This window comes from Belonocnema kinseyi, chromosome 5, assembly GCF_010883055.1.
Source record: "Belonocnema kinseyi isolate 2016_QV_RU_SX_M_011 chromosome 5, B_treatae_v1, whole genome shotgun sequence".
Classification (NCBI taxonomy): Eukaryota; Metazoa; Arthropoda; class Insecta; order Hymenoptera; family Cynipidae; genus Belonocnema; species Belonocnema kinseyi.
Genome location: NC_046661.1, coordinates 204,429 through 226,741, shown reverse-complemented (window position 1 = coordinate 226,741; position 22,313 = coordinate 204,429). Strand labels below are relative to the sequence as shown.

The 22,313-nt window shown below is 35.1% G+C and overlaps 1 protein-coding gene across 3 annotated transcripts in view; it reads left to right on the top strand.

The window, feature by feature from the left end:
• The window catches only part of LOC117172546 (amphoterin-induced protein 2), a 156,865-nt gene extending 134,798 nt beyond the window's left edge, over positions 1-22,067 (top strand). For all 3 annotated transcript variants that reach the window (XM_033360592.1, XM_033360591.1, XM_033360593.1), the window contains one exon: positions 20,345-22,067. In XM_033360592.1, the coding sequence (XP_033216483.1) occupies positions 20,345-21,189 (845 nt within the window). In that variant the 3' untranslated portion in view covers positions 21,190-22,067. The remainder of the gene's footprint in view (positions 1-20,344) is intronic.
• The last annotated feature ends 246 nt before the right edge of the window (positions 22,068-22,313 follow it).

Genomic DNA, 22,313 nt, shown 5'->3' with positions numbered 1-22,313 from the left:
CTTCCAGCGAAATCGCGGTAAAATTTCAGCCACAATCACGTCTCACAACCGTGAGATAGGTGGTTTCAGTCTGTAAAGGAATCAATACGACGATCCAGCAAAAGTCTCGTGCACCCTAAGAACATAAACGATAACATAAACGAAAATCTCACAAATGCCTTAAAATGTGCTAGCTCAGTCCGTAGATAGAATGGATGGGGTCGTTTAAATAAAATTTGGGAAAACAATTTACAATAAAATAAGAGAATAATCACAAAGAAAAAAAAGATAGTTACAGCCGTCCAATAACATGTTTAATGATAACATTACCGTGAAAGTAGTAAACAAAAGAAAGTAGCGATCCGGAGAACCAAGTTAAATTCAGTAAAAGAAAACAAACATTAAACCAGTAATCGTAAGATCTAACCAAAGTCTCTTAAAATTTACTAATCAGAACAAAAAAGGGGTGGGGGTCGACAAAAAAAATATACATAAAAGTTAAAAGATAGCAAAATTACAACAACAAAAAAACGAGAAAATACTAGGTCAAGGTCGGCAAGTTACACAAGAAAAGGGGTCGGCACAAGGGTCATATATGATACTCAAATCTTAAAAAAAGGCAACGTACGAAGAAAACACCAACTAATGCGTAAATAATTATGGCACAGAATCACAAAAATACAAGGCGAAGAGAAAATCACCACGCGGCACTCCATTATTTAAGTTTAAGCACTAAACGTAGTGATCCAGCCAAGGGTTATCAATATTTTTTGACTATAAAAAAAAAGGCGAAAAGGTCTCAAACCTGGCGAGAGACGATAAAATAAGTTCAAAGCAAAATTAAAGCGGGAACTAGATTTTAAAGCAGGACCGAAATCCCCGTGATCAGTCAGAATTGAAGAGAACGTAACAACAACGTTAACAACGTTGAGTGAGAAGTACGATAGGATGCGGGAGAAGGTGGGTGTCGAAAGTGGGAGGTACGACGGTATGGAGCAGAAGATGGGCCTCGGTATCGGGAAGAAGAAATGACCACCACCGGAGATGACCAACCACTATGCGACGGCTCTATTATGTCGTGGGCTAACATCTTGTCTACTTTAGCGACCATGGCTTCCATAACTTTTGGAGATCTCAAATAGTTTCGTTGTTTAATAGGAGGATGGTTGCCTGCGTCTATAGTATGTTCTATCAAGTTAGTTAGTCCCGGTCTTTCAGTAGGTCTCGGTCATTCCCGTTCTAAAACATCTTTAAGCGAGTTAGCTTCTTTCATCGAAAGCTCTATAAGTCCGCAACAATTTTCTAAGTTATTATTTTCTACCTCGAACTTATGCCTCTGGTTTAACTTGTCTTTAAAAGCCTAAGTTGCGTCTTGAAAATCTACGTTTAACTGAAATATTTTACCAAAATCTAGACCCAATGCAAAAGTGGCCGGTAGCGACTTTAAAACTCTGACAGCTATGGGTTGCGTGCGAAGAAACTAGTTCTATCTGGCTATTGGTAACCTGAACACGACCTCTTCAATTAATTGTTTGTAGGTTTAAGTTTTCGATCAATTGTAGGCCGTCTGGTCCTACGAACGATCTAGAGGTACCACTATCAAATAAAGCCTTAATTTGCTGACCCTGACTTGAGATGTTTAAATACAATAAAGGCTGCGGACCTAATAAAGAGTGAGGCTTATACTGAAGTTCTGTCACCTTATTAATAGGGACAAGTTCGGTATAACGAGTTTATGCTTCTAAAATTTCATTACCAATTTCTGTCAGGTCGAGATTAGGGTCGATTTGGTCAATGCTCGAATAACATAGGTCAGTGGGACGGGAAGGTACTAAAGCATCAGACTCGGGGTTTATTTGGTTCTTTGCCGGAGTCGGTCGTGCTGGACTATTAACAGATGTTAATTTTCTGGTGTTTATGTTGTAATCTGCAACTATAAGCTGACTTTGTGGCTGGAGGCCTGATAGGAAAGGGTTGCTAGAGGAAATTGAAAAAGATTCTGCACCCTTTAGTTTTATTCTAACTGCTGGTATATGGATAGTTACGGGGATTTCTGTTTCTTTAATACAAAATTGATTGTTGAAGACAAAAAAGGTTATTTTCAGGTCTGTGAGGGGGGGGGGGGTTACACTCACGTGAAATTATCAAATTAGTTTGTTTATTGAAATACTCTATTTCAACTAATTTGATAATTGTAGAAAGGTTCAAATATCTTTTTATTTACTGTACCCTTTGTGTTTGCAAAAGAGTTATCGGAATCCTTTAAAGATGCATTTTCCCCGCAATACACCTTTCTTTTCAGTTTCCCAAACATCTGAAACACTATTAGTTTGATGACGTCTTTCCGGCCACACTCATAACAGAACCTATTTCTAGGTATCGTGCAATTAGTGAACCCATGACCATGTTCGCCACACTTCCAGCACTTGAATCGGGAGGGGGGTTCTCTGAAGGGTCAGTGGGTATCTGAAGGGAAAGGCTTCGAAGTGTGAGGATTTGCTTCAGGATTTGTTCTGGGCTTGGGCTTGCACTCGGCTCTAGGATTATTTTCATTCTCTTTGGTAAGACACATTAGGTTAACCGGATCTTCATAGCCGAGCGACTCCATGTCGTCCTCTAAAAACGTAAGCTTTTTCCGAGGGTTGTCAGGGCGCCTGTTAGGTTTCCGATAATTTGGGTCTGTAAGCTAGGTCGGGAAGTGGGGAACGTTCGGGAACAGAAGGAGGCTTATAACTTCGCGGCACACGATAACTCTTCTGAGCAATGTTAGCATGATATTCCAGGTGGACGAAGTCTTCGATGTCGTTGAGATGGATAGCTAAGTGTAACTAAGGCAATAGGTTCCTATGCGCATAGCTAACCTCCTCATCTTCTGACATGCGGGGTCTTAGTATGTCAAACATGACCCGCATGCATGTCAGGTAGTCAGAAACGGATTCCCTTTCACTTTGAGTTCTGAGATGAATCTCTTGCCTCAATTCGAACTGGAAGTCTGAATCTCCAAACCTAACCCTGAGGGCCCAGGTGAACTGGTCGAATGTTTAAAGACCCTAAACCAGTTAAGGGCAATGCCCTGTGAAGACAACGAAATCACTTTCAACAAGTTAGAGTCGCTGACCGTTACTAAGTCTCGACCTTTCTCAATTTGCCTTAAAAAGGCGTCTGGATCATCGCTGCGCGTTGCACAATAATCTAATGTTCCACTTGCGCATAATTTCGTATGTATGCGCAACGGTAGAAAGGGTTGTACCGTGAGCGTGATGTCGAGAGGGTGTGCGAGAGTGGGGTAGGGGAACCAAAGGGTTATCCATCACCTCATCTTCGTAAGTATGAGAGGGTTCGAAGGGGAAGGTGCTGAAATCACCTCCTGGTGGCCGATAAGAATCTTGAAGACGAGAGCGCAGTTCCTCAAAATTAACACGGGAACGCTGGGGGTTCATTGTACTCGAACAATGGTAATGAGGGTAGAATTCAGGATCGGCATAGAGGTCCTTACAGCTGTTATTGCTTCGCTGTCTGTTGGTGAAAGCACTTTCGTTATTGTCAGGCTCTCTTGTCCAACTATGATTAGGGCGACCGGGTCCGTAGGCTATATTGATCATTACGAGAGTCGCCCCATGAGTCATCATGACGCGCATTGAAGAATTCTCTACCGGTATCATCGTGTCGCTCTCGGCTACTGTAGCTTGACCCTGGTTTTTGTCCATTTGACTGACTTTCGGAATAACCCGCTAATTGGCCAGCTTTGATAAGATAGTCCAACATGAAAAAGTAGGAAGAATTTAATTCGGTTCGTGTGGAAGCGTTAATTTTGTTTATTTCTTTTTCTCCAACTGAAAATTTTAAGGGGTTGTTGGAAGAAGGGTTAGTCTGGTCGAGATTTTCCAGCGAGTAGTGGGGGGAGGTATCGGAAATGGCCGTCCCCCCGCGAATGGCTCTCAATAACCATTCTCGCAGGAAAGTTAAAGTTCCAGAAAAAATGAGGCCTCTATTTTCCAGTTCCTGTATGAGCCCGCCCTTATCTAGGTTGTAAACCCACGAAACCGAAGTTTTTCGTCTGGCATCTTATTTAAGGAGTAAATACTAGGACTTTATAAGGGTCTATAAAATTTCAAAGGTAGATAAATGTTTCAGAATAATGTACACACACAATAAGCGCGATCAAAATAAATTCATAAACACAGGTGTCCACAATAAAAAGAATGCGAAATAATTATAAAGACGATCAATATAATTGTAAATATGGGTGTCTGTAGTCCTGAGCAGAATACTCTGCCTCAATGATGTTCACATCTACGATCCATGAGATAATATTTCCTAAACTCTGGAACCAAATCAATCAAGGAAGGAAAATTTTAAATTCTTAATTTTATAAATGAAAATTCTTTCTGTAAATTGACATTTAAATTCCCTGAATAATGTTGCTCAATTTCTTGAACGAAATTGATTTTAAAAATTCTAGATTTTATTAATTTAAACTTTACTAAGTTCCCGGGGCTAGTTTTTTTTCCAAAAGAAAGAAAATTATAAATTCTGTAAAAGTAAAATTTATTTATCTCTAAAGGACCCCGCACTAAATGTATGGGAAAATGGCTTCCGGTGGATTTAGCTGAAACTTTGTCATTTTGAAGGTTATAAGTGCCAGATGAAATATCTGTAAAAAAAATCCGAAAAAATGAACAGTTTTAGCGCTATGCGGCGCTAAGCGCTCAAGATCAGTGAATAAAACGAATTACAACAGATTTTGTTACAAAAGCGATGTCAAAATAGAAATCACGGTTCAGATCGTGGTCTGTCATATTCTCGCCTACACCGTTGACTCATATAGCGCGCTTTTCAAAAAGATCAAACGCTAAGCGCCCAAGATTTTAACTTTACTAATTCATAACTTTTTTAAAGGCAGAAATAGTACCCAAAGTAACATTAGTAACTAATGCGTACATTCCGATAATTACATTGTACTGTTCTCAAGAGTGCCGAACGCCAAGCGCTCATGATCAGTGAATAGAACGAATTACAAAAGATTTAGTTACAAAAGCGATGTCAACATAGAAATCACGGTTCAGATCATGGTGTGTCATATTTTCGCCTACACCGCTGACTCATATAGCGCGCTTCTTAAAACGATCAAATGCTAAGCGCCCAAGATTTTAACTTGACTAATTAATCACTTCTTTAAAGACAGAAATGGTACCCAAAGTTACATTAGTAACTAGTGCGCACACTCCGATAATAACAGTGTACCCTTCGCAAGAGGGCCGAACGCTAAGCACCCATGATCAGCGAATAGAACCAATCCCAATAGCTTTTGCGATATATTAAACTATTTCTGGCTCTTGATTCGGGTTCGCTTGTTCACCTCTATTAGCAGCGTCTAGAATCCTTTGTAGCAAGGAAGTTTGAGGATACTTTACGTGTTGCTGGTGACGTGCATAACCCAGGAACCATAAAGAGCTTGCAATATGTGCGCAAGTGCGAAGAGTTCTGGCCCCTGACTTACATGTGCAGTAATAGCCGAGAAGTGTTTCGTTATTGTCTGGTCCTATGTCATCGATCTCATTGAACAATATTCACAGCTGGTACCTTGTCGCATTTCGAAATCGAGAAAATACTCTTACTCTGATCAAACCAGCTTCATTAAGTCGCGTATCTAGTTAAAGCTCTTCATCTTCTTCTCGTTGCAGCTTGTCTTGAACGTAAGATGGGGCAAGTTCTACTTCTACGCGCGCTTGCACAATATTTGGCTCACGAGCTCTCGCTATATATTCTCTTGCAAGCTCTGCTGTAGCACTTTACATCTCGATAACAGGATGGTATCGATTAATTATGGCACCAGCAATACGAAAGAAGTCCCTTAGATTGTGTACATGAGCAATCGGAATGGTTTTCTCAAAAAACTTGAAAATGGACTTTATGTGGATATTTCTGCATTCCACTATCCATCTAGATTTCGTTATTAACCGAGCTTCGTTTGCTTCTTCTGTTACCACTTGACTCTGTCCTTGTTGGAGAGACTTGGCATCTCTATATCCACGGTCCTCTACAAAAATATCATCAATGTCGAAAAATTGTCGCATACCTTCCACATCTCTTTGAAATTCGTTAATGAGCATTTGTGCGTCATTGTTTCGCGAGTCAGAAAAATATGGTTCTTGTATTTCAAGTATGTATCCGTCTGGAGCAACAATGAGAGCAGGTTTTACCAAGTAACGTCCTTTATGTTTGCAGAATGACTGTCAAAGTACGCGAAAGTTACTGCACTTCTGCATGTAAGCATAAGTTCCATCGATGATAGCAATAGCTCTGTGAATTTCTGGTTGTGGATTATAAAGTACATTGGCGAATGATGTCACGTGTCTTTCAATGAATTCCTCTCTGCTTATCGCATTAAATCCAATGTTACCAGGCACAAATCGCTGCATTAAAGACTCTCTCACAGTAGAAATGGCCATGCTTGTAGCTTGCCGGCTCAAATAATGAAAAACCACTTTCAGAAATTCATCAGAAAGACCTTGAGGCATTTTGCAAAGGAAAATCAGCAGATCTTTTTTCCTCACGTATTTGGCACCATGTCCATGTAACTGCGGAATAGGATCACAAAATGCATACAATTCTCTAAATTGTTCCTTTGTTACAGGAGCAATAGCTTCAAACTCTTCATCAGTGAAACTATCCTCATTATTAAACGCCACGTCCGCATGAACATTTGCTTCGTTACGAAGTTGCTGCAAAAAAAGAAGTAACTGCTGTCCTGGAATCCTATACGGTCTATTAATTGCTTGTAGTCCAGGAAGAAAGGGGCCTAAGATGAAACCATGTTCATCCAAATTATTTAAGCATGCTCTTGTTTTTTCTGGAATGAAAATGTCCATGACAATAAAAGCGTTAACTCTACATTCAGTTGAAAGCCTTGGAGTATTAACACCAGCATTACAGAATATGCACGTTTGCCTGCCTGTTTGTGTAAGAACATTCAGTCTTAAACAGCCTGGGTCACGTTGGAGCTCCTCTATCTCATTGCGAATCGATTGATTGCAATTGAGACATAACCTACTCTCATCGGCGACTTCAAGTGGTGGTCTTCGAAGTTGAAGGCGTCTAAAAATTGCAATGTTTTGCCTATCAGGATTATTATTTCCATCAATTCGAGCCATTTGTCCTTGTTGATAGACTCTATCGCACACATAGCAATTAACTCGAAATCTGAATGCCATTTTTTAAACCATAAGAGAAACAAGCTCTTATGGTCTTGAAAGGCAGAGTAATGTATTAATAAAACGAAAGAAAAATTCAGAAACAACAAAATAAGACAAATAAACGCAAGAAACTAAACACAAAACACTCATTATTTCCATCGACGACGGTATTTTTGTCTGTCATTTCTTTTGTGAAAGGCCTTTGAAAAAGTGATTTCTTAGTCAAGTTCAAATCTTCTGCGCTTAGCGTTTGCCCGTTCTGAGAAGCGCGCTATATGAGTCAACGGTGTTGACTCGTATTATCATTGGTTTGACTAAACATGTTACTGACCACTTCTTGATGCGTGTTTCGTATACAGACATCGCTTGTGTCGCTAAAGCTACTAGAATTGGTTCTATTCGCTGATCATGGGCGCTTAGCGTTCGGCCCTCTGGCGAAGGGTACACTGTTATTTTCGATGTGCGCACTAGTTACTAATGTTACTTTGGATAGCATTTCTGTCTTTAAAAAAGTAATTACTTAGTCAAGTTCAAATCTTGGGCGCTTAGCGTTTGATCGTTTTGAGAAGCTCGCAATATAACTCATTGGTTTGGCTAAACATATTACTGACTACTTTCTGATGCGTGATTCTTATAGTGACATCGCTTTTGTCGCTAAAGTTACTAGGATTGGTTTTATTCGCTGATCTTGAGCGCTTAGCGTTCAACCCTCTTGCGAAGGGTAGAATGTTATTATCGGTATGTGCGCAGTAGTTACTAATGTTACTGCGGGTACCATTTCTGCCTTTAAAGAAGTGATTAATTAGTCAAGTTAAAATCTTGGGCGCTTAGCGTTTGATTGTTTTGAGAAACGCGCTATATGAGTTAACGGTGTAGGCGAAAATATGACAGACCACGATCTGAACCGTGATTTCTATGTTGACATCGCTTTTGTAACACAATCTGTTGTAATTCGTTTTATTCACTGATCTTGAGCGCTTAGCCCCACATAGCGCTAAAACTCCATTTTTTTTGGATTTTTTTTACGGATATTTCCTCCGGCACTTATAACCTTAAAAATTAAAAAGTTTCAGCTAAATCCACCGAAAGCCATTTTCCCATACATTTAGTGCGGGACCTTTCAAATCTTCCTGTAATGTGCATACCACTTATGGTAATGTTTCTATTGCCAAGTGGGGAAACGGAGTTAGGTCTCCTTATTATTGCTTCGTGGTTAAACGTTTCATAATAAAACAAATCACTGTCGAGAAACAGGACTATTAATTAAAAGGCATTTTTCGTTCGTAAATTAAAGCCGTTCTATCTTTGACATTATTAGCTTTAGAGAGATAGCGTCTATTATGAAAATTGTTCGTTTCAACTCAGATTTTCGATTATAAAAAAACTTTTTTCAGATCAAATAATACTACTCAGCACAGAAAAGATAATAAGTTTTGCCCAATATTTTACATATTAACGCTTTTTTTTGCAAAAAATCCTCTCCTTATTCTCTACAATAATACAAAAGAAAATTTTCAAAAATATTGAACGGTAATTCAATATTTAATTGATAAGAAAAAAAGGTAATTAATCGCTTATATCTCGAGAACGCCATAAATCCCAGAGGGGTATCACGGAGATTCGGAATTAGGAGATCAGTCTGAACAACAATCATTAACAACATTGCATATCAAACGCGAATCCGACGGAAGTGGGTATGACGTCCGGACTAACTCGACTACTTGCGACTACTCAAAGAATGCTCAGCGATCGCTAGAGACGACTACTGAATCCCAGAAGGATTCCTATGATTGATTCGACGTAGTAGTCAGGTGTTTAAATAATTAAACAATGCATTTTTTTTATTTACCAAATTTCTAAAAATTGAGCCTGAATTGTCCAATTTTTTCTCAAATTGGTTTCCTAAACTACTTTTTGTTGAATAAATACATAATTTTCATAAATTTATTTTAGTTTATAACAAATCTCTATTGATGCAAAGAATTTTGGTTTGCCCAAGCAATTTTTTTCTACAACTTAAAAAAATTTGAAATAAAATAAGACATACTGTTTATTTTCTGACTGAATAGTGTATACAAAAATGCATTAACAATTTTTCAATTGTTTGAAGAAATAAAAGTCGCTTCAACAATTATTTTCTCAAAAATATTTTTCAAATCGTATTTTCTGAATTGAAAAAATCTATTTTTTCTTCACGTTCTTTAAATTGAGTATGGATGATTTACATTTTTTTGGCGCACTATAAATCAATCATAAAAGTCAAAATAAAATTTAAATTATAAAAGTGCATTTATTATTGCATTCTTTATATTGTTAAAATCTTTACTATGATTATATTATAAAAAAGTACATACACCAATGCAAATTATTATTAAAGTTTCAACATTTTCTCTGAAAAACATTTATGAGGACGAAGTGCTTTACTTTAGGTATATTTAAAATAATTAACCCTCTAGTCTACACCATTTTTCGTCACACACGTTGAAGTACACCCGGGTCACTAGTGACCCGGAAAGTTTAATTCTGTTTAAGGATGGTTCAAGTTTGTTGTTTTTATATTATATATAGTTAAATGAAATCCTCAGAATCTCCACTAATAGAATATTTAAGTTAGAACACAATATTTTTACCCTGGGAAAAGTACAAGACTACATACACGGTTTTTATGGGCTTTTCAAAAAGTATATTTATTTTAGAGTATGAATGTAGACTTTGACGAAAATGTCAAAAACTTTATTTTTGGCTGATATTTCTCTTAGGCGTTGAGTTTTGGAACATATAATGGGTAAAAAGAACGAGACAAACGAATTTTATCATAATATTTATATGTATTTATTGATCACATGTTCTATAAAGCTTGAAAAAATAATAGTTAAAACATGAAACCTTAGAAACTATAAAAGATAAAACTAATTCTTGGAACAGTCAACACAAACATCAAAGCGGTGCTCAGGCTACCGTTCTGGTAATTCTCGCAAACATTCTGTAAAATCGAAATCACCATTTAATAGGATGTTTAATTGATTTTTATATCATTTTTGGGCTAATAAACTCATTTTCGTCAAAATTTCCCTTAGCACTTTTTGGACTTCCACCCTTCAGTATTATCAGGAATCTCCAGAACATACAAAAATCGTCAGAACTTCTGACTATTTATGACTTTTCTTGACTTTATTTTTTATTAGGATTTAAAAATGAATACTTCTTACTTCCTCGTGATTGAGATGACACTCGACGCCTTTTGGATGCTCTTTCTATATTCGCTGCCCTATTGCCAGTGTCAGTGTCAGAATTTGGGTTAAATTCTGGCTGTGCAATTAATTTTCCAATGCAGCTACTTTCGGTATCCGTATAGAGACAGAACATCATAATGACGAAAAAGTCTTACCTGCTTCACAGCGCCTTCCGACCAAAATTTTATACGAATTTTTTTTCTCACTAAAACACCTTTATTTCGTCGCATAACTTTTGCACTGAAATTTGAACTCATTTTCTACACCTGGATCATAGGTGACCCGAAAAAACAGTTTTGTGCACTTCACACGAAAGCCAAGGCCCAAATAAGGACGTCACTATACCAGTCACATAGGCCGTATTTTTGCCCTAATTTTCAACCTATCACTCCTGTCCAACGAAACGATCCCTCAGCGGAAAAACTAATTATGTGGATCGCGTGGGTCACCAGTGACCCAGGTGTAGACCAAAGGTTTAAAATAATAAAAACATTGTTTTAGTTAACTTTGAACAATTAGTACAATTTATCAAAAATCATTTGAATAATATGCATAAGACAAGCCAATTTTGAAATTAACGAAAAAACTTAAAGTTACGAAAATGTAAAACTTTTGAAACCAAAGAGTATGAAACAATTATTGGACAAAAAAATTCAGCACTTCATCACGGTGAATTCACGTAACTTTTTTGCGCGATTTAGAATCTCGACGTCTCCCCTAAAAGAAAACGCATCAGAATGGATGTAGTCTCGGTTCCAAGAGCACTTGAGAATTCATTTTAGGTCCTGATGATTTGATGATTGATTCTTGTGCAGAATGTTCTCCTGATTCCGAATATATCGGGTGCACATAGCGAATTCCGAGTCGTTTTGTTGTCATTTGACATTTTATGTGTTTAGATAAAAAGTCTGATGTCTCTGTAAATTATGAAGGTTTTGAAAATATTTTTCCATATTCATTTAAAGAAGTGTGATATGCACAAATTTGGTTGACAGTGTATGTTGATTTAATTAATAGTTCTCGAGAAAAACAATAAAATAGCGTTTTAATAAAAAACGATTTCTACAGTACATTTTTTATCATTTCACAATTTTTTTTTTCTGGAATCATACAGAACTAACGAAGACAAATAAAATTGATTTAGAAATTTTTTCAATTAGGCTTTTAGTTTAGTTTTGACAAAATTCTAAATAAATAGAAAGTTTTCACGTCTGTGTGTACAAGTGTTAGTAAGAGCATTGAATGGAGTGGCAGCGAGAGGTGGGGGGCTCGGAAGCTGCAGGTTTGCAATCTGAACCGCAATCTCACATATAAGCTCACACGCGCAAACATCCTACTTAATATAATTTTTTAAACCAATAGCCTAATTTAAAAAATCTCAAAACAAATTGTCTTTGTATCAGCTAGTTCTATATGATTCTAGAAAAAAAATTTTGTGGAATGATTGTAATTTTTGGAATGGTTGTAAAGCAGCTATGCCTGAACCTCGGCCTTTTATGTCCACTCGCCTGTCTCTTTCTGTAAGCTAATGTACATATCTCGTGGAACATAATAAAGACCTATTATTATTAAAAAACATTTCTGTGGCGAAATGTTGTCACAGACTTATACTGCCCAATACGTCGAAGGCATTTTTGGTTAGAGTTGGATTTTTATTTGATCATTTTGCACGGGGCTCTCCCGGTATATATCATCAGTCACGGACGCATTTTTATAATGCAATCAAGTGATCTGATGAGAGCAGTCTGCCCAGACATATTGGACAAAGCCTGGTTTTTACCCCATCATTGACGGACTGGGTTGCAGTCAAGTACACGATGGGAGGACCTACAGCTTAAGGTGGGTTCCGAACCACCAGAACCTCGGTAAAGGTACATTGAAAAATTTCCAGAGGTACCGGCTTAGGGATCGAACCCCGAACCTCTGAGGTGAAGTCCGAGTGTCTAACCAACTGAGCCAAATTAAAATTATTATTATTATTATGTACTGTAGAAATGGCTTTTCATTAAAAAGCTATTTTATTGTTTTTCTCGAAAACTATCAATTAAATCAACATACGCTATTGACAAAATTTGTGCATATCACACTTCTTTAAATGAATATGGAAAAATATTTTCAAAACTTTAATGATCTTCAGAGATTTGACATTTTTAATCTAAACACATAGAATGTTAAATAACAACAAAACGACCCGGAATTCGCTATGTGCACCCGATATATTTGGAATCAGTAGAACATTCTGCACAAGAATCAATCATTTTCTATCATTTCCATCAGGACCTAAAATGGATGCTCACTCTCCTCTTCAGATCCCAGACTAATAAAGAGCGAACATTACCTGCGAGGATTAACAATTGGTAAACATTTAACAGTAGTAAATGATACTGCTGAAAGAGATATTACAACAATATCAAGTTTTAAATGCTTGATACGATTATAAACATATTTTTGGGAAAAATAATTGTTTAAACAAATTATATTTGTTTAAACAGTTAACAAATATTTCATAAATTTTTTTATACACTGTACAGTCAAAAAAATAATTGGATGTGTTATATTCTATTTTATTTTTCCATAAGTTATTAAAAAAAAAGCTAGAGCAAAAAAAAAATTGTTTAAAGAAATAGAGATTTGTTAAAAACTTGAAGAAATGTATCAAAATTATGTAATTCATCAAGAAAAAGTAGTTTGGGATAGCAATTATAGAAAAACTCGACATTTCTGGCTCAATTTTTAGAAATTTTGTAAATAGACAATAACTAATTGTTTAAATAATGATATAATGTTTCAAACAAAATTCAATATTCCCAGCAATTACTATTACATTTCAAAAAGAAAATATGATTATTTTTTACATTTTTTGGAAATTATTAATTGTTGAAATAATTTAAATTTATTTAAACAATTAAACATTGTCTAAAAAGTCATGGGAAATATTAAAATTGTCCAGCGGTTATTATTTGTATGAAAACGACGACAGGAATTGCTAAAAATGAACAATATTACGTAAAAATGTTTATTTTTTACTTTTGGGTCATATTTGTGGCGATGCAGGGGGGCGGGGTAAGGATGGGTTGAACATTTTTAGTGAACAATATTTTGTTTTCATCTTCTCCTAAAAATATTAGTTAAGTGTATTTAAATGTGGCAAGTAACGTAGATTTAATTTTTGTTGGCTAATTTATGAATATTAATTTTTTTTTATTTATTACATTAATCATTTTTTGCCTCGACGTGAAACATTTGTACAACTTTCAACAGTAAATGTTAAAAATTCAATATCTTCCAAATTTTGAAAATTTTAAATTAAAAATTTTGTTTCCTTTACGTTTCACAGTTCAAATTTTTTTGTTGCTAATACATTTCTTTTGGTAAGTCGCCAATTGATAATGAATTCACGTACGAATACAGTCATTTCATATCGAAAACTGTGTGAAGAAACAAAAAAAAAGCATATTATACTTATTTACTGGACTGTAAAAACCTGTTTTAGATATGTCGATTCCAAAAATACTGACCCCTGGTGAGTAACTTGGGAAGACAGTCGAGCCCCCCGCTTGCCGCTCTTGCACCCAGCCTCTGGTATACCCCCGTATACTGTACACAACGCACCAGTTTCAAGCGAGAAAAAATAATCTCCACTTTCAATTACAAAAAACAACAACATTGTCGGAAAAAAGCGAGCTGAACGGTTCGGTATAATTGCCTTTAGATTATGTGATTAAAATATTGCGGCCAACAATTCATGCATTTAGACGTAGTTTTTATGTAGACAAATTGACAGTCGTTTGAGGGACACGTGGAGATACAGGCGAGTTCCCCGCTTCCCGTTCATCGCCACGACTATACTACGGAGTTCCTGTATAGCTCGCGCGACGTTCAAGCGAGAAAATACATCCATTTTCATTTACAAAAAACAACAACAGAAAGGACATTCTCGGGAAAAACCGAGATGAATCAACCGGTATAATTGCCTTTAGATTATCTGCTTAAAATATGGCGTTTAACAACTCAACCGTTTAAATGTAGTTTGCCTCTAGCGAATTTGGCAGCCGTTTGAAGCGCCTGAATAGTGAACACTTTTTGTCAGATCGGGTTTATATTGGGTAAAGTTATTATTGTCCCATTGGATAAGATGCCTCATTCTAAATTTTAGGTACGTTGAACAATTAGTTTGCGCATGCGCGAAGGTGGAAGTTTACACTACAGCTAGCGGACCGTAGGCTTTCAATACCTGCAACTATTATCTACTTTAGGCAATTTACTGTATACGAGGTCGTTCGATTCGTATTTTTACGCACTTTTTGATTAAAACAAACAAAAGATTTCAAACTTAAAATTTGACCTAAATTTTTCCAAATCAAAAATTAAATAATTTTTTTTCAACTTTGGGCCACTTTTATTTTTCTATAAATAGGCGTAAAATGAACCTTATTTTATGTACTGAAATCCTTACAAAGGGATTTATTAGCCGAGGTTTGGTTCTCCTGTAACAGAATAAAGTTGAGTATATGATTCCTCGTAGCTCGGCGCACGCTACCATAACGAGCTAGAGTGTGAACCTCCTGGAGTGTAATAACAAAATTTCGTTCAAATAAAGAAAAAATCTTAACTTCTTATTACATTCCTGCTTTATTTCGAAAATATTTTTATTCAAAGTGACTGCAAAATAGCCATTTGTAATATGGGATTAAATGGACTTATTGGACTTCTAAATTGTAGTTGAAAATACGAAAGTTTATATTTAGAGTTTTTTAATTTCTCACGAATTTTCGAAACTTCACACGTTAGCTGATAGGTGGAGAATATTGAATTTACTCGCAAACGTGACATCGCATAATTTTTTTGCATGCTAGAGGGCAACGATCTCCGCCCCCCCCCCCCCCCCCCCCCCACTTTATTCCAAATCCGAAAACAGAAATTCCCTAATTTTTATAATTTTTATTTCAACAGGTGCCGGTTTTGACTTGAGGTTTCCTGTGTAAAATGCATGCGGAAAAATCAGTTTTTTTAGTTTTTAGAATAATTTTTTAGGATTTGGCAAAAAGGTGACGGGAAAGTATGGAGGCCTGTAGAGAATTATCCAACAAATAATTTCATTGATCAGACATATGGGTTTCACACCCCTAACACACCCCGACGAGTACCTGATAACTAACCATAAAACAAAAAATGTCAGTTCTTCATGAAATCAATTCTTCATGAGTCAATTCTTCATGTAAAATCAAAGGCCCTAAGACTTGTATCGTCTAGTATAAGAAAGAAGTTTCCACAAATTGGGAAAAATGCAATTGCAGAAAACGATTCAGTCAATTTGATACACAGTCACCTCGAAATGAAGTTCACCCAACTGAGAAGGATGAAGCACAAATAGATGATAATGATGAAGAACAAGTAGAAAAAAAAGGCAATGATCCAGAATTTTCATTATCACCAAACCACAATGAGGAATGTATGGACGATTATCACGCAGCATGCCGACCCAAAACTAGGGGAAAAATTTCCAGGGGAAACTGAAATTTTAGTACAACATTTCTACAAAAATGATGATAATAGTCGCTTGATGCCAGATATGAAGGATTTTGTATAAGTAAAACAAGAAGATGGATCCCGTTAGGCACTAAAAGAATATCTTAGTAAAATTTTTCATGAAAATTGTATCAATGCAGTTACATTTTCATCTTTGACACCCACTGATAGAAGTTCCTTAAAAACCCAAGTAGCTGAAAGTGATGATTTCGTAGAAGACTTCCGTAAAAAAAACTTTTTTAGCTCAAATCCCATTCATTTAATGCAAAATAACAATCACTGTTTATGAAAGAGCTTATAAATAAGCTCCAAGAGGGTGAGTTCTTGATTTAATTTGATTTTGTGAAGAACTTCGCTTTCGTTGTGCGAAATGCTATCAGATCCCAACATTGGAATAATGATTAGACAACCATATATACTATAGTTATTTACGATATCAAAAATAACAATCAAACGCATATAAGTATGACCATCTTATCTAAAAATTTAAGCCACGATAATGTTGCCGTATACAACTATCAGACTCTAATCATTGAGCGCTTGAAAGACAATTTTTCACCGGCAATTTATTTTTACTTTACTGATGGAGTAGGGCAGCATTATAAAAACAAGTACAGCTTTGCAAACCTTTTGCACCAGGAACAGGATTTTGGCATTCCTGCAGCATGGTACTTTCATGCTACTGCCCATGGCAAAGGGGCATGTGATGGTATTGGCGTTAATCACACTGAGATGATCTTAAAACTTCACGAAAGATTGAATAAAGCGATTGCGATTCCCGGAAAAAAATAATATCATGCTTTTCTTCCAAACAACGAAGGCCAAATCATTGCTAAAAGAACTGGATTTTCTATGGATTTTTCTGAATACCCCAAATAGAAAAAGGTAAAACTATTTTCAAAAAGGAAACGCCCTACTGAAAAAAGTAGCTGGCGTCTAAACGATGAAGTATCGTTTAAGTAGAAATTCAGAAGTCGCATTGAGCTTCACTCTAGCGCTTAATGATAGCGTGTGGCGAGCTACGAGGATGCCTCCATTCTGGTTTTGTTCTGCCACTCCAAACCCAAGCCTCGGCCCATAATTCTCTTTGGAGAGAATGTTAAGTACATAAAATAAGGTTCATTTGAAGCCTATTTATAAAAAATTGAATATGGTCCAAAGTTGAAAAAAATTATTTTATTGTTTATTTTGTAAAATGTTGGTAAACTTTTGAGTTTGAAATTTTCTGTTTATTTTTATCGAAAAGTGGGGTCACTTGAAAAATAATTTTCCATATTCAAAATAGTAAATTATCAATTTTATAAACCTTAGTTGTACCATTTAAACGGCAAAGGCTGCTAAATAATCCCTAGCTTTCATTATTTATTAACCCGACAAAACAAAATATCTTCAAATATACAAACTATATGTCGCCACTTTGATCAGTGGGAAAAATTTCCGGTTTAAGCATTTTTTCAAACTTAATAAATCGTCATGAAAATTATGATGTGAATATAACATTTTAATCACTCGTCTTTAATGCATTATTCGATTATAGACAATTAAAGAAAATTAGACATGGCCTTTTCAACCATTTATTTTTTATCAGTTGAATGTTCAACTTTTGAAAATAGAAGAAAATTCAAATGTTAAATATTCTATTTTTAATTTTATTCTAGTTTCAGCTGCTTTATATTGAATTTTTAAATTTCTTTAGTTTTTATTATCTGAATATTTAACAGTTGTAATTCAAGAAAAAGCTTTGAAAATTTAGAATTTTTGTTTAAATAAATAAATATAAATCGTATTATTAGGATGAGAGTTTAATTATTTTGTTTAAAAGTTATCATTTTTCGATGAAATTCCAACATATTTCTTAGATGAAAATTGAATGTTTTTCGTATAAAATTGAACTAATCAGTTTTCAAATGAACCTTTTTGTTTAAAATTCATATTTTTTCGGGTTAAAAATTTGAATGTTTGGTAGAAAATTCGTCTTTTTCACTTGAAGCTTTAATAGTTTGGTTGCAATTTTTTTCTTTTATGGCTTAAAAATCTTTTTTCGTTAAAAATGCAACTACTTTCATAGAAAATCGAACTATTGGGTTGAAAATGAACTCTTTTCTTAAATATTTATAATTTTTAGATGTAAATTCAACTAGTTTGTAGAAAATTCGCATTTTCTGCTTAAAACTTCCACAATTCGGTTGAAACAATGATTAATCTGTTTAAGTAAAAAATTGAAATACTTGATTAAAAGTTAAAATACTTTTTCAAAGATTCATTTTTCTGTTTAAAAATGTATCCTTTCAATTGATAATTGAACTATTCGATTGCGAATTCATTTATTTTTTGAGGATTTATCTCTTCTGGTAAATAATAATAATTTTCTTGGTTGAAAATTCATTCTTTTGGTAAAAAATTGAAGTGCTTGAAGTACTTGTTTACTTTATTAGATTTAAAAAAACAGCTCTGAGCATGTCCTTTTGTTAGTAACTAAAATTAAATATAGGCTATTCTTATACAATGAAACTTAAATTTTAAAAGGGATTTAATACTTTGAGGATGAAAATGACGCAATTTTGATGACTTACGTCAACAAATTTTTTAATTTACACATTTAGAATTAAAAAAGTTTTCATTTTCGATCTTCTAAATTAGCAAAATTTAAGAATTTTCATACCCATTTAACATTGAAGCATCTGCAACTAAAAATCTTCAAGATACTCAAAACTTCATGATAAATAACTATAAACATTATAATTAATCTAAATTAAACAAATCGCCGACTAAAATTAAAATTCCATGAAGGCTGATACAGCTGTTTTAATCATTATTTTAAATAATAATTTTTGAAAATCATATTTCATAGTTCTTTGAATTGAAGCATATAATTTGATTTGATAATTAGGAAACTAAAATAATAAACAGCGCGCATAGTGCGCTATTTCTGTTAGTAAAGAATACGGTTTAAAAATTTATCATTGGTTTTCATTTCAAAACGCCTTTATCGTTTTCATGTTTCAGATATGTATAAAGAATTACAATACCTGCAATAAATATTACTCACTCTCTAAATCTGGATGGGTAAGAGTTAACTGATCAAATAGTGTAAGTCATTATAATTGATTTTTTGAGTACTTCCATATTTTTAATTCAGATGTACAGAGTATATGATCAAAATTTGTATCTTCTCAAATAATAGAATACAAAATTACAAATAAATGTAAAAGAAAAATTCTTTAATCTATTTTCACATTTTGATTTTTTATGGTTTTATTTATGGGAACTGACGACTTGTTTCGATTTATTGATGGACTATGGTCACCTAATTGAAAGAAAATATGTAAAAAAAAAAGTAAATATCCAATTCAATCTAAGGCACATCCAATATGTGATTTTCAAACGCACGGAAGTCGAATCGCAAATACCATATTTGAGTGGACAAAATTCATACTTCTATTATACTTCTATGTTTTTTCGTATATGCTAGTTGTGAATAATATTGAGATTCTATAAATAAATATTTAGTGTCATCTACAGTAACCGTACATTTCACGCACCTTGTCTTCTTTGTCAGCCAGCCAGCCTCTTCTTTTCCAGAAGTCATTATACCCAAAATATTATAGTTTCATATTCATTATAATTTCGATTTTTAAACTTATCATACCAATATCGTACATACCCCAATAGAATAATTGTAAAATATGAATTACCTAACTATAGTTACTATCAGAGAATCTAAATATTTCTTCATATAGTAAATGGAATCATAATTGAAATATGTATCCACAAATGAAAATAAATGACAAATACTATCAAACGTATAATGATCATCATTTATGAACGTTTTGCCTGTGTTGAGGGGAATATGTATCCGTTGAGAAACTTTGATAGTTTATCAAAGCCTCATTTTTGACACTTTCGCAAACAAAGAAAATCAAGAAGGATGATCAAATAAGAGGAACATTTTTTCTAATGTGTGCTTTCAGTAAATATGAAACTAGCAAATCGTTTATGCATACTTATTTCAAATTTCCCTATGAAGATCACTTCTTTGCTTCATCAACTGATTTTTTGCTGACAGCCTTGTTTAACTTTCTCCAGATAGCAATGCTTTCCTAAAATATTTTGTTCACGAAAAATATGATTTTATTTAATTTTACACTCTTTTTCAATATTTCTTTTTAGAAAGTGTTTCACATTTTTAAATACATCAATCGTATTATCTCTTTAATTTGAATTCATGGCCATGCTCGTGTCTGAAGCAATAAAACATCAGAGTTTGCTGTAAAATCAGCAGCTAAAGAAGCGTTTCTCTTAAACATGCTTTTTGTGAGCAACGCAAATTATGAAGTTGTGTTTGTGAACCTCCGAAATAACTCATGTGTGTGTATATTAATTTTGTTTTGTTTTGTTTGATTTCAGCCGATGGCATGGGAGGAATTGCGAATGGCATTGGTGATGATGAAAGAGAACAGACATCTCCCGAATTGGAGAATGGGATGCTTTCCCATAATTCTAATCATTATATTAGCAGACAGTACCCGCCAGACTTGCTTGCTTTTTCAGGCATTCGTGGCTGTTCTCCTACCAGTCAGGCTTCCACAGCTCCTGACAATTCGCGTCTTCTCAATCAGAATCTAACAGGGCCATTTGGGTCTCCGTCGTCACTGTATGCGAGTAATATTGGCGCGGGTGGTGGATTCAAAACTTTACCCCACAATCGCAGTGGGACACCTTACTGTACCACCACCAATGGTAGTTCCACAATTCCAGTCTTGCCTCGTCAAGGCTACGTGACAATACCTAGAAGACCACGTGCTCCCAGTTGGAGCAGCGGGCCACCAACCTCGCCTACTGAGACTGATGAACTTGTCGAACCCGTATATGACAATTTAGGCTTGCGTACTACTGCTGACGGCAGCTCAGTTATCTCACTGAATAAAAGTCCAGAGCCAGTGGGTGGATGTATGCGAAGTCGTCCTTTGCCAGGAACTCCTAATCAAACAATCAGCCATTCCGTGCAGCGTGGCTCACCTAACATTATTAGTAGCCCATTGGATAGAGCAGCTCCTGAAGGTGCTGCGGAATGGCCCGTAAAATTGAATGATGAAATGGAGAATCACCAGCAACAGCAACAACAATCACCACAGTCCACTGTTGGTGCTTTAGGGCGAAAGGTACCGCCAAGACCACCTCCTAAGCCGAAGAAAAAGTCAGCCAATGGTCCCCTTTATGAAGATGAAGGCGAGGATGGCACAGAAGTATGATATTATGGACGAGGGTGAAGGTCAATCCTGCTCCTTCGTCTTAAAACAACAAACGTTCAATAACATTCAGTCTGCGAACCAGCAGTGCCTTGTCGAAAAGAAAAAAGAGAGAGAGAGAGGAAGGGAGAGAGAAAGAGAGAGACAGATGAACATTTAGTATGATAAGTCACACGATTTTAATACATTTTTAAGATTATTATCGTGCGCAGAGCTTCCATTTACCACAAGACAAGTAAGCACACTAGGGTTAAAGGTGACCAATAATTAATGGCGATGATGTGGTATAATTTAATAATGTACCTAGGATTTAGATTTCGTGGTGCATTCTTTTAGCGCAAAGAATTTTAAAGCAGCAGCTTGACAGATCCTTCTCTGTACCAGTATTGTCGAAATAAAAAGAATGAGAGAGATATAAGGAGAGAGGGGTAAAGAAAGAATGATATAAATTATTTTTTAATGAGATTTATTATCTTGTTTCACCATTTTTTTAACTTTTGTATATGTATTTTTTACGTAATTAATAATTTTTCAAATAAAACTAAACCCATTACAAGATTATTATTATGTAATTAAATTTTTATGATTCTTATTTTTTGACTATTTAAAGTATAGCAGCCTTCAATACATTTACAAACACATAATATATTATATATGTACTTTTGATCAGAATTTTCGCCTTTTTTAGTGGCGGATTAATCACTTTTTCATGCTTCAATTATGTTTTTAAATAGATGACAATTTCAGATATAGCTTTACAAAGAGGTTTGTTCGTAATGCAAATTGATTTTAAATAACCTATAGAGGGATTTCAGTCAACTAAAGGCCACGTAACGAGTACAACAGCTGATCAAGTCAGCCCTAAGATCAATATTGTGTTACCCATATTGAAAAATAAAAGTTTAAATAACACGGAAATTTGTCAAGGGAAATGTTAATAAATATTAAAGGATCGTTTGTGGCCTTGCAAAGAGTTAGGGCAAGAAAAAAGTCTATTGATGAAAATAATGATTATCGACCGACGCATTTAGGCTTTACAGCAGAAGTTTGACTTCTAACTTTTTCCGTTGGTAATCATGCAATCTGTATTACCCACAGACCCGTGGAATTTCGAAGTTGTCTACTCG